This window comes from Pteronotus mesoamericanus, unplaced genomic scaffold, assembly GCF_021234165.1.
Source record: "Pteronotus mesoamericanus isolate MK-2021 breed Mesoamerican mustached bat unplaced genomic scaffold, CSHL_Meso_final contig_2, whole genome shotgun sequence".
Taxonomy (NCBI): domain Eukaryota; kingdom Metazoa; phylum Chordata; class Mammalia; order Chiroptera; family Mormoopidae; genus Pteronotus; species Pteronotus mesoamericanus.
Window position 1 is genome coordinate 25,147,303 of NW_026555084.1, and position 13,192 is coordinate 25,160,494.

General features: G+C 50.5%; 1 protein-coding gene across 2 annotated transcripts in view; it reads left to right on the forward strand.

Moving 5' to 3' along the window:
- Window positions 1-13,192, forward strand: part of SPOCK1 (SPARC (osteonectin), cwcv and kazal like domains proteoglycan 1) — a 440,100-nt gene that overhangs the window by 315,356 nt on the left and 111,552 nt on the right. For both annotated transcript variants that reach the window (XM_054568415.1, XM_054568416.1), the window contains exon 5: window positions 9,232-9,358. In XM_054568415.1, the coding sequence (XP_054424390.1) occupies window positions 9,232-9,358 (127 nt within the window). The remainder of the gene's footprint in view (window positions 1-9,231; window positions 9,359-13,192) is intronic.

Below are 13,192 nucleotides of genomic sequence, written 5' to 3' on the forward strand. Positions count from 1 at the left end.
GTGCCCTGCTGCTGGTGACTAGAAAACAAATGTGGGTATTTTTTTCCTCTCATACACACATCCCATAATAATTAATTTGACCCCTAGGAGTGGAAGCACATGTTTTCTAAGATTATAGCGGCAGAGCCCCCGGTGGGAAGGCGTGTGCTAGCCCTTCCCTGGGTGCACACCTGAGCTTGCACAGAATTAGCCGGAAGCTGTGTTAGCAAAACCCTCAGTCTCCTGGCCCCTTCTGTGAAGAGGCAGGATTATGAATACTCAGGGAGGGAGGCCAAATGGAGCTCCTGGTTGGGCTTGCTTCATTATCATTTCCTTTTTTTTTTTTTCCTTTCCAATTAGCAGATCCATTGCTAAAGATTTCCTCTAAGGTCTCAGGACTACAAAGGGATTTTTCTTTCTCGGGCCAGCAAACAAAAAAAAAGATGAAACAGGAAATCAAACAGGGTTGCCAAAGGTCAGTGGGTAATAGTAACAATGTCTTTTCTGGCCCCTTTTAGGAAGAAATGGATTTTTAAAACAGAGTATGCTGTTTTGCATTATCCTAACGGAATAAATAAAGCTCAACTCTTCGCTTGCATTTCCCTAATAGCATTCTAATGCACTGCTAGCCTGGCATTTTCCCTTAACAAAGCACAAGTTGTGTGTGTGTGTGTAAGGGGAGTGCGTGCATGTGCGTGTGAGCTTGCTCGCGTGCACAGACTGTGTTGGCCTGTAGGCCTGATGGCCATGCTCGTTCCACCAGCCGAACTCTGAGAACCCCGGCGCCCTTGCCCCTGCTCTGTCACTCTATTAATGGAAGGTGACTGCAGATGCAGAGTCCCCAGTGGAATTTACATAATCACATCAGCCTGCTAATCTTGGTGATGCGGTCAGGGAACAGGGGGAACTGTGAGATTAGGCCCAAAGCAGGTTTGATGAGGGTCCCCGGACATGTATATTCCATTTTAAGTGTAAGGAAGACTGAACTCAGTAATGTTCGGAAATGTGTGCAACGCCGGAGACTAGGGGTTGCGCTCTGGCAAGTTCTTCCTCTCGTCCTTTGCCCATTGGCCATGCACATTCTTCGGGCACTCTTCAATGTAGAAGGGTTTTGGGGGGAGGTTCCTGAAATTAACAGCAGCTTTCTTGTCATGTAGGGATTTTTTTTTTAAGAAAAGTTAGCAGTCTGAGAGAATCTTTGGTGTCTCAACATGTGAATAAGAATAAAAACAGTTTAGGTAGCATCTACCCTGAATAAGTCCAGCCACTCAGAGTACAGTGCAATATGATCATTATACATTGGAATAATTGTGACATGTAATGTATGTTACAGGAAATATATTTAATACAGTGCCAGCATTCGCTTAGAATTCTGTGCCCAATTTCTGCTACAAAACAGGTACTTCATAAGTGTTTGTTGAAAAGGTAAACATTATCTCTAGAATCCTAACCACATTTAGATTATTTGTACCTTCTATTTTGATGCTTTGCTTCAGCAGATCCTCAAAATATGTGGAAATTTAGTTCCAATTGGTTGATCTGGCACCTTGGCCCTCACTGAGGCCTTTGAGGACTGGTTGGGGAGCTTTTCTCTAGTGAACTCCCTCCTCTCCAGCCTCCTTCCAGTGCCGGGGGCCTTTCTTCTATTCGAGCCCCTTCGGCTTAAACACAACAGGAGGAATGCGGGGAGCGGGAAGGGGGGCTGGCAGACAACTGTGGTTTTGACAACATGCATTTCTTTAAAACTTCTGAAAATGCATTTCTTTTTTTAGTTTTTGAATAAATTAGACCAGCAATACATGGCTGTAAGAGGGTCATACAAATGATAGAGAGACATAGCATCGCAAAGCAGAAGTTCCCTTTCCACAGCCTCAGTCCTACCCCACTGAGGGTGGCACCCATGTTTGGCGTGCGCCTTCTTAATCATTTTCAGTTCATTTACACGCGCGCATGCGGTTTCTGGAAACTCTGATCTGGCCGTTGAGCCCTCTGATCTGTGAAGAGTAGACGCTGCCCCGGCTGACTTGGCCATCACACAGCTTTGGTGAGAGGCAGTCACGGAGGCTCGAGGTGAAATGAACCATAGCCTAGAGGTTCACGTTCACATACACCCGCAGAGGCGCCCATGCTTTTCGGATTGCATCCATACCAGGCTCCGATTCTCACTCTAAAACTTTCAGAATATGTACTTGTCCCGTGGGTTGGAAGTGGTGACGGTTTACAAGCATCCCTGATGGCTCTCTGCCTACTCAGGGGCCTGTTGGTCACTTCTGATGTGTTCGAACCTTACCCTGGAATACGTCAGGAGCCTCCCCCTCCTAACCTGGGACAAGTCTGAGGGAGCAAAGTCTCATAAAGGTGCTGGCTCTCTGGTGGTTGATAAGCGACTTCAAATCAGTGGGTCAGAGGATACTTCACCCTGAAGACTGGGGCCAACCTCGTGAGCGCGTGTTCTCCCGTCCCCACAGGCCTGCCTTGCTCACAAAGCCTCTCCCTGGGCCACTCCCAGCACAGCTTCCCACATGCCACCGTAACTCCTCTTCCTCCTGGGGCTCATGGGAGGAGTAAACAAGACAAAGAGTGTAGTTTTTGTTATTATTGGTGGTAGCGATAGTAGTATCAGCAGAACAGGCCCTCAGTACAAGTTTAGCTGCTGTTATCCTGAGCACACTCCTAGGTACCGTGTGGAGAAGGCCTGCTCTTTCTCCAGGTGCACGGTTCGCTGGTCAGCGTCTGCTCATTAGGAAAGTTGGATCCTCTGTGGACAGGCTCTTGTGTTGGGGCCTTTCATTTGGAAGAAGACGACAAGTCATGAGCCTGAAGATACCAGGCTGGAGAACGTCTCTCGTGGGAGCCTGTCTCTCCCATCCAAGCAGCTTCTGTAAATGACAAAGGCCGTTATGCTCTTCCTGTGTCACTTTATGACTTAGCATAATGACTCAAATAACCCTAACAACAGAGGAATTATAGCATCGCTTTACTATTCCAATGGTTAACATGTTTTTCATTTCAATTAACATTCATTATTTTGTCTCCCATTCTAAAGAGCCGCCATGTCAACGAAGTATCTCCCATCCTTGTTTCAGAGCAATTACATTGGATTTGGCAAACAAATTTAATCTTGTTTTTGAGTGGGATTTTTGATACTAACAGGAAAATAAAAAGCAAATAATGCTGGCAGCCAGCAGCATCCCTGCGCGCAGGAGGGAGTTCTTCTTGGGTGAGTTCGGCGCGTCTCTGAGCCGACAGGTCTGCCCTAGAGATCCGAAGAGAGAACAGAGAAGGTCCTAGGACTGCTGTGCAAGCCGCGGTTTTTCCTCCTGTAATGAGGACGCTGCTAGCATTGCGTGTGAGGAGTCAGGGAGGTAGGGTTAGGGCACTGGGACCAGCATGCAGCGGTCCCACGGGACCGCTGTGTGCTGTAGCTATTACTCGTTAGCTGGAATCCCTTTACTCTTCCACCAGCTGTTCGTATGCAGAGAAAAAACCCTTGTATCTAAAGTTACACAAACAGGTTAGAATGCAAAATGTACTGAATAAAATGAAAGGCCCTTCTTCAGTAAATGAAAGGGGAAAAGTCAACAATTCTACTGCATACACTCTTGCAGCCCCCGCCCCACCACATCATTAAGATATTGTTGGCACAGATTGTTAAATGTCACCATGTGGGATTGATGTCAGAAAGTTCGTACCGGCCTGTGTATTTATTACTGAAAAAATTGCTCTGATATCTCTGTCTTGCCACCATTTTGCTGTGAGTCCTGATACTGTGCCCGTGGCCAAGTGAAATACTGGGTCACACCTGACATCCTCAAAGACTCTCTTAATGGGAAGAAGGAGCATGTGGGACTTGCCTTGGCCAGTGAGGGCGGGGATCCCTGAGTGAGGAGCGGCAGGGTACCCTGGAAAGCAAGAGCGGGGGACACTGACGTGTGGGCCTGGGGGTTGCTGTTGACACGAGGAGGGACTAGAACAGGGACGCCTTGGGAAGAGCAGTCATGATCTGGGCAGCCTTGCCTGTAGCTGTTGCCGTCTCACTAGACCGAGCGTGTAGTCCTCTGTCTGCTGCCAGTGATGAGTTGCTCTCGTAAACAAAATGAATATTAATGCCTTTATTTGCATAGTATATTTTATAAGACTCCTTTGTGTGGTGTTCCAGAGAACAGTATTAGAACAAAGTAAGTCTTTAAATTGACAATATCAACATGTGATTCTGCGCATTGCTGTCAGCTTGCTCGAAAATCCAAAGGTCACATTATTTGAGTGCTACCTAATAATGTTTGCTGACAATTTCCAGGGTTTGACCTTTTATTCTAGGCTACATTTCTTTATAAATAATACTGCTAAACCTAATACTTGCTTTGTTTAAAAAACACAAAATGTTGTGAAAAATACAGAAAAACTTATTTCAGTACTTCTTGAGAATTCTTGGGAATTGAGATTTCGCATTCTCAAATCCCAAACACTATCTCTTGGCAGTCTGGAACCTCCCGCTTTGGAGGCAGTCCGACTTCTGGGGTCTGGGGGTCCTTCAGCCCTCAGATACACGGGAGAGCTTCCCCCACCCATTTCTCAGCTGTCTTTAGAAACTTTTGTTATTTCTTAAAGTCTGAATTAGGGTTTCCGGAAACAAGAGCCTGTTGAGTTCTTGTTACTTAAAACAACACGTTATTTTTGCCTTCTAGTCCAGAAATACAAAGAGGAAATTCTAGAGGCCCAAATGAATAAATTCACATATTTCTCTGAGCAAAATCCATGTGTCTTGAGGGCCAATCTTGTTTCCAAGTACCAGGAGCACAAAAGTGAGTAAGACCCAGTTGCCACCCTTGAGAAGTGCAGTTTATCGATGAAGATAGACATGAAAAGAACCGCTTTGTGCTGTAGCGAATGTCACGGTTGGGTCTCAACAACATGAACTGTTGAACAAACAGTGTCATGGTTAATTCGACTTGCGATAGGGCTCACGGGATCAGGAGAGACTTCATGGAAGGCAATTGATTTGAAACTTAAACAAGGGACGGGCGTTTGCCGTGCAGATAGAAAGCATTTTCCAGCCTACACAGACTTGGGTTTGCGTGGCACATGTAAGAGGCATGGAAGTGGCTGATATGGCTGGCTGGAGATAGAATCAGCCCGGCTGAGTGATGGAGGGATGTGCTGAGGACAGGAAAAGAAAGTGTCTGGGACGGCCCCCAAGGCTTTAAGCCTGGGTGTACCCTGTGTCCTATTGGAATAGCCTCTTAATATTTGGTCACGTTGAATCAAGTTGCTTGCCTGAGGACTAGTCAGGGAGCCTGCCCAGATGCCATCACAGGACCGCGGTGACATGGGAGTGCAGCCCGACTGCCTGTGGAGGGGCCCTGGCAGACTTCCTGGGGGAGGGGGTTTTTGTGCTGGACCTTCAATAAAGGTTTATGAGGCACAGAGAAGAGGAGGGTACATGGAAGAAATATAGATGGGAATGAAAATATGTCAGATACAGAAAAAACCCACATGATGTCACAGAGGCACAGTGATCCTTGGTGGCTCTGGGAAATAGCAAAGGTAGCTGGAGCAAGTATGTGAGGGTGGTGGTCAGTGTGCGTGTGTGTGTTTGTGTGTGGGTAAAGGAGGCGGGGCAGGTGGTGACCCTGTGGAGGTAGGCTCTATTGGTTTAATGTCAAAATTAGGTGCTCAGACCGTGCCCTAGAAGGTGGGGAGAAGAGGGAGGTTTTGGCGGCGGGAGTCATGTCCTCAGATTCGTACTTAAGAATCATCACTCTGCTTCAGCACCATAAATGCCGGTTATTTTGGGAGACTTAAAAAAAAAGATTGAGAATAAGCAGCTGAGAGTAAGAAATGTTGGCGATGTGCTGACTGTCATCTGTCCGTCTTGGGGTGCTCGTGGGTTGGGACTTCCTGAGCGGTGCTGTCAGCGGGGGGAGCGGGGGTGGGACGGCTGCGCCCGGCACCAGCCTGGCCAGGGTGGAGTGAGGGATTCGCGGCTGATGGAGAGGATGGTGGAGCCTGCCTCCCGACTAAATTGCTTGTGTCACCCCAACTGATGAATGTCTGTGACATTGGGAATTGCAATCCCATCAAGCTACCTTTATCAGATTTCACTCTTCATTGACTCAAGAAGTGAAATATCTTCGAGTCAGAAAGCTTAGTCCCTTGCCTCGACTGGGTTGGTTATTTTTTATGGTTTGCACTGAGTTGTGGAGATTGGAATATACACATAATAACCAGGGAAGCTATGCTCCGCAGGCTCGCATGTACTTGTATATAACTTCACATAACATGGCTTCTGGACAGAGACAGCACGTTTGGTTGCCATCTCTGCTGGCATTCCTGAAAGGTAAGGGACACCTGAGTTTGCCTCAGTATAACAGGCGTGCTTGTTTTATTAAAATTGGGCAAATTCGGAATGACTTGGCATTTGTACTTCTAGTCCCCAAGGCATCCTAGGAGGGATCAGAGGGGACTTCCCCGGTCATGATCCACAACCGCTTGACAGCGGATGTGGGAGCCGCCACTCTGGGGGTGAAGTGCCGGGACGGTGGCTCAGGGGGAGGTGGGCCCTGGCGATGGGAAGGCAGGTGCCAGTCCCGGGGGAGCACAGCTATTTCCAGGGTAAGCTCGGTCTGGCAGATATCTAGGGAGCAGCTTGCCAGACGTCTGCGTGACCCTGGGCCAGCCACTCCCCAGCTGTGTCTCTGATTCCTCATTTATAAAACGCAGTCATTGCACTGGGTTAGGTTGGAGGTATTTTCTGGTTCTGACAAGCTGTTATTTGGTGATTAACTGCGGAGTACCCAGACAGGTCAGCCCACAGGGACCCACCCACTCGTCCAGCAGGGATACATTGAGTACCCATGATGCACCAGGCACCCTAGTAAACACTGACCAGCCTCACCCTTCTCTGTTAGGTCCAGAGACAGGGATGGGCGGTCATTAACTGGTGACTAATAGTTGGTTCAGCGTTCACTTCTCCCTCCTCTGCCCTTGGCGAAGCTCCTTCCAGCTTCTGTCATCTGGAGCATCTTGCACACGGTCATGTCTGCTCCGGCAAAGCTACCCACTGCTTGGCCTTTATAGCCCCTTCCTGGGAAATGCATAACAGGAACTGCTTCAGCTGTGAGCACGCAGCTAGGGACTGACCCAGGAGAGGGGCTGCTAGACGGCAGCCCGTCTGCCTGTATTTGCTGATTCATCATCCGCGTCAGACAGTCTGCTGTGCGGATGAGGACAAATGTGCAGCGGTGTGCTGAGGGAATCGTGCACTCTAAGATTAACCCCGCGCTGACGGCCCGCCTGGCTGCTGCGTGGGGTCCCCTCACCCGCCTTCCCTTTCTCGGTAGTCCTTGAAAGTCTAAGTGGTGTTTGGCAAAGGATGCTAGGATACCTCATGTCTGTGTGATTTAGAAATGCAAATAATAGTTGCTTCTATTCCAGGCAGAGAGGCAAAGACAAGGTGGGCAGCTGCTATGGAAGCAGGCAGGGGGCACTGGAGAGAGGACGCCCAGTGACAAACATGTAGGTGACCCTAGAGAGCTTTCAAGCTAGTGACCTAGGTGGGACTGGGATGGGCTAAAGAGGAGAGATTTATCCCCAGACGCTTGGAAGTTGTCCTCACAGAGTGGGCCACCCACCAGTTGTCTTCATGACCTCGGGCAAGGCTCTTCCCAATTTGGGCCTCAGTTTCCCCATTAGCAGAATGAGTAAACTGGACTAGGCGACCTCAGAGGGCCCTCATAGGACCTTCTTTTCCGGTTCATTAGTCAGACAGGCCCAGCCCTGTGGCCTGTCCAGCCTGGGATCCCCCGTGGTCCCAAGGATTGCGCTGTGGGTATATGGTCATTCGCCTGGAAGTCAAGGTAGTTCCACTAACAGACCTTCCTCCTTGTAGTCCCCCCAACCCCAAATCACAAGGGTGGGTTTGGGGTAGGATAAGAACCAAGTTGGTATGTGTTCTCCCTCAGTTGCTTTTCTTCTTTTAGAAAAGGGTAAGTTACCTCAGACACCACACCCTAACTCCTGAGGAGCCGGGTATTCGCTCTGAACCCAGGAGAAAATAGTTCCTTCTTGTGACCCCTTGAGTTCTTCAGGGGAATTAAATGCCATTCCACACCTAGGGCCTTAGAATTAAGTCCATTATGGCAATTGAAGCAAATAATAATTTTAACCACAGCCACCATTTTTATTGCTTCCCATTTTGCAGGCGTAATACTGGGACCTTTACAAACCTCAACTCATTTAATCCTCATACGATCTCCTTGAAGTAGATCCTATTTTCCCCATTTTACAGGTGAGGAAAGTGAGATTTACAGGGTTAAAAATCCTGCCAAGATCACACTGGCAGAGCTGAGATTTGACCTCGTGTTTTCTGACTCCAGAACCCAAGTGTTAACAACCGTGCGGGGCTGCCAGTGTTCAAGGGCACAGTCATCACCTGACTGACGGGCAGGAACACAGCGCGCGGCCATGGGAGTCACTCCCCGTGGGCTGCTGGGAGAGCAGCTTCAACCGCGAGAGAAAGCATGGCAGTAACTGCGGGCCTTCATTTCAGTGGTTTGTGATAAGGGATGGGGTTCCTTCCATGGACATAAGCCATCCTAATAGCACCATTTATCATTATGACAAAGGTGAGGGGGCGGGGGACTGAAGCTGGGATGAAAGAACAGAATTCTGATTATTTTAGCAGTTGGAAGTGACACCACCCCAGAGCCTCTATCAAATGGCACATTGGAAGCTGGACTGAAATTGCCTAAAAAGGTATCCAGAGATCGTTGTCCACAGCTGTGATGAAGTCATTGGGCTGTGCTTGGTGATGAGTTTCTACCGGAGATGCTCGCTGAGGCATCTGTGCGTCATCCCACTCGGAGGCCACTGGTGGCCCGGGAGGAGTCGGAGGCTCTGGGTGGCCATTTCTGGGCCCCTGTGATAGGCCACACCCTGCCCTGGGGGCTGGGCGAGTGGATGGAGCCACACTACTTCTTTGGTCTTTTTAGTGTATTGTGACTGTCTTCTCCCGTCAGTAAGTGATGCTTCACAACATTTGTGATGGCCACGTCGCTTTTCCCGCTCCACCCAGTGGGTTGAACTTAAGCTTTTAGAATAGTCTCCGCCCCCTATCAGCTAGTTGGAACGAATGGGAGAGCTGGCTGTCGGACCAGCCCTTCTATTTATTTGGCCTTTGTCCAGGTACCTGGAGGAGAGACCCAGGAGGACTGGAGCATTGGTTAACTTATCTCTGCTTTTTTTCATCCTCAGGCAAAAGAAGGAGAACGTGGCGCACAAACACTGGGTTGGACCTTCGAATCTGGTCAAGTGCAAGCCCTGCCCCGTGGCACAGTCGGCCATGGTCTGCGGCTCCGATGGCCACACCTATACGTCCAAGGTCAGTCACCTTTGTCTTTTCTGTCATCAACAACACTCCATGTCTGCTGGTTCTGACAAGTCGCAGTGCCCACACTGGCACAACTCTGTGAATCCCCATGTGGCTTTGGGCCTTGTCCTTGAGAAGCTGCCCCTTGAACAGACTCTCTGGCCGGAGAGATAAGGGAGATAAAAATGTTAGCTCCCGTGTGCTGGAGCGGTCGGTCAAGGGCTAAGGGGAGAGGGCGATTCTGAGAGTGGCTTCCTGGAGCAGGTAAGAGAGCCAGCTGTTCCAGAGACGCACGTCATGCCGTTCGGCTGACGTGGGCAAAGACGCAGGGGAGGCCCAGAAGGCCGCCTGAACGTTGGGGCGGTGGCAGGAGGAGCATGAGGTCAGCGCACACCTCACCTGCGCCCCTTGTACCTCGAGGCCTGCACCAGCCACGGGGCCCTGTTCCTTTCTCAGGGGTCCTCCCGGGGGCTTACAGTCTAATGGGGAAGACAGGCGTGGTGACAGATCATCTCCCCTCAAACCTGTGGAAAGAAAACGGTTTCGTAGAAAGGGGCACTGTGGAGCCAGTGGGTCTATTTTTTATCAGAAGGACAGGGAAAAGTTTCAGGAGGAAGGGCATTTCATTTGGGCCCTAGCAACAGGCTTTACAGGCAGGGAGGCAGGGCTCACCGGGGTGGGAAAAGGAGGAAGTGATGATTTGTTCTTGGAACTGCAAACTCTTCTTGGATTAAAGTTTGTCCATTTCTGTAAGGGAAGGGGTAGTCTCACCGGGAGAATGAATTAAAGAAAAGGAAACCACAGAATGGACCGGAGTTTGCTCGTTTGTTCTTGTATTCCGCAGATACACATCGGCGCCCCATCGGCGCGGGGCACTGTGCTAGGCAGGGAGGCCGTGGCACGTGGGTGTCTCGGGAGTCTTCTGTGAGAAGAGGCGGGGGGTGAGGACTGGGGCTCTGACCCTCCCATCTCCTCCAGCCTCAGCCTCCCCACTTCTGTCCCTCTGGGTCTCCTGTGTGAGGTTCACTTGCAAAACAGTCTACAGCTAAAGAGAGTTGCTATAAGAGATACCCTGGTCATTGCGGGCCACACCACCCCGTGGGTCTGGGCTCAGGGACTTGGGCCAGCCTGCTGGGTCCCTTTCTGTTCCTGACCCACTGCACACATGGCTACAGCTTCTGTCCTCTGGGTTTTCCTCACCTTCCGGGCCCTTGCAGCCATTGGAAGGTACCTCTACTTGTACCCACACCCGTGTAATCTGCCTTAGGACCTCAGTCGCATAATTGCTGCTGGGTTAATCTCTTTGCTCTTTCAACAAGTATCATTTGAACCCTTTTTATATGCCGGGTGCTGTGGAAATTAACAAACTGGCTTTCCTTCCTGGCCAGAGCCAGCCATCCTTAGCTCCCAGCCCGCCCTGTGAATTGCAGCTCCTCTGCCCACGGTCATAGCTGGCACACCCTGGCTAAACAGCCTCGCCCAGCTCCGCTTAGCGCTCACCTCTTCCTCCTTCCCCTACTCTCACAGACTCTCGATGGATCACAGTTTGAGAAAGTGTCATAATGGCGCTTGCTTCTGACTCCCTGACACTCCTGGCATAGTGGGTTTGCAGGGGGCAGTGTCTGGATTTATAGGGGCATTGGTGTATCACTTCTGTCCCCCACTCCCAAAGACAGCTAGGCCACCACTGTCGTTCCCCCAAAGCCTGGCTTCTAGGTGTGCGCGCAGTCTCCTGGCGAGGCTGTTAGCACGCAGATTACAACGTAGCAGGTCTGGCGTGGGGCCCGTGGGGCCTCCTAGAGATGCAGACTGTGGGTGATGCCCTCGCTGCCGACCCCTGAACTGCACTGACTAGCGAGGACTTCAGTTTTCGTAGGCGCCTCCTAATGGCTCTGCGTGTCTCCAGTCTGCCCTTTCCCCTGCCCCCAAAGCCATTTCCACATGATAGGAGGGAGGCGTATTTCTGTCATAAACGTCTGTTCATGTATCTTTCGCACTTAAAATGCTGCGGTAGCTTTCCTCTTGCTGCAAGAACCATGCTCAGACCCTTTGTTGTTACCAACAGAGCCCTCCAGAGCTTGTCGCCTTTCTATTCCGCAGTCACTTACCATAGAAAAACCCTTCGTTCATTGGGTCCGCAGCTGCGTGGTGAACACTCCCAGTTGTTCTATGGTGAGGCCAGTGGGCAACAAGACAGACGCCACTGGAGGTTATAATCTGGAGGGAGAGACACAAATTAGTCACCAAACAAGTAACTATGTAATTTCACATTTTCATAAATGTTGAAAAGGAAACTAGAGTGAGAGCAAGAGGGGCCTGCTGTCTAGGGGCTGGTGAGGCAAGGCCTCTCTGAGGGGGTGTCCTTAAAACTAGGGGCAGGTAGAATGTTCCAGATAGAGAAAGTCGCACGAGCCAAGGCTCCGGGCAGGATGGTGTGTCTGAGGAGCTGCGAGGACGCCAGTGTGGCCCTGACGGTGAGGGGAGAGGCGATGAGATGATGGGGCGGGGCGGGGGCGGGGAAGATGTCGCGAACAATCTAAGAGGAGCCGTGTAGCCAAAGCGGGAAGGCGAACAGACGGTGGAGAATGCCAGGCCTGCGGACACTTGTTGTTGTAAGTGCCTTCTTGTCCGTGTCTGCCGTAAGGACGTGTGATCCTGGAGGGAGACGCCCTGTCCGTTCCCACCTTAACCGGCACAGGACACCGTGCGGAGTGGGTGCTCAATGAGGACAACACTGGGCGACCAGGGACAGTGGCTGAGCAGGGATGGAGGGATTCTGGTCTGCGTAACCCATCGGGGATTTGAGTGAACGGGTTGGCGAGAACTTAGCAATTGAGAAAAATAAGCCATCCCCACCGTGGGCCAAGTTGCTTAGCTAAACACCCAGCCTGGGGCTCTGGCAGAGAGTCAGAGGCTCCTTGCAATGATTTTCTCTTTGTGAAGATCCAGTTTGTGCTGCTCAAATTATTTCCTCCAGCTCCACAGTAAACTGTCTGATCCTCAAGCCTGTGACTGGAGACGAGCCCTGAAATGTCAGTGAGCGATGAGGGCTGTTTGGGCGAGGGGCGCGGCGCACATCAACCCCAGCAAAAGCCTGCCCGCTCGCCTCTGTCTCTCGTTCGCAGAAGGAGCTTAAAATGCCAGCTCCCCATGACCCCCGAGCTACAAGGAGCAACGTTAACCTGTCAGGCGTGGCTTGACATGCTGCTGGTTGCCCAGGGAATGTCTTTGAGAAAGGCTCTCCGGTCAAGGCCCCCCTTGCAGTCTGGGCTGGAAATTGGCTTTGTGTTCGAGAAGCTGGCCTGTTTACATATACTGTTAAATAGCTTGTCTAAGAGGCAGGATGAGGATTTGGAAGAGACCTTTGCGATGACTCCTGAATCCTCACCAGAGGACTGGCTTCCCCATACCACTGGGCAGAGCCCGAAAACCCTTTCCCGTGCCAGCGTAATGTCCTTGGGTTCCTACCCCAGCCTGTGAGAGTCCTCAGTTCCCCAGACCTGCTCACCCGTTGTTTCCTGGAGCAGAAGAGCACTAAAGCCTTTTCACCAGAAACTAGAGTGTCCTTCTCCCCATTCTCCATACGGGGTATACGGAGGCCCAGAGAGCCAAAGACCGTGGCAGGGTTTGACACCCTGGTCTCCTGCCTGGGTGTCTGTGATCACCCACTTCTACTGAAGATTAAAAAGCGGGAGGGGTGGTGGAGGGAAGGCATCACAGTGGAAAATACTGTTGGAGCTGGTTTTTGGCATTAGGCTCTTAATTTTCCGTCTTCTATTAACTTCTGGAAGGCTAGCTTTCTCTTTTACCTAAAGAAATGAATCAAATCTGACTCATTCAAAAGGT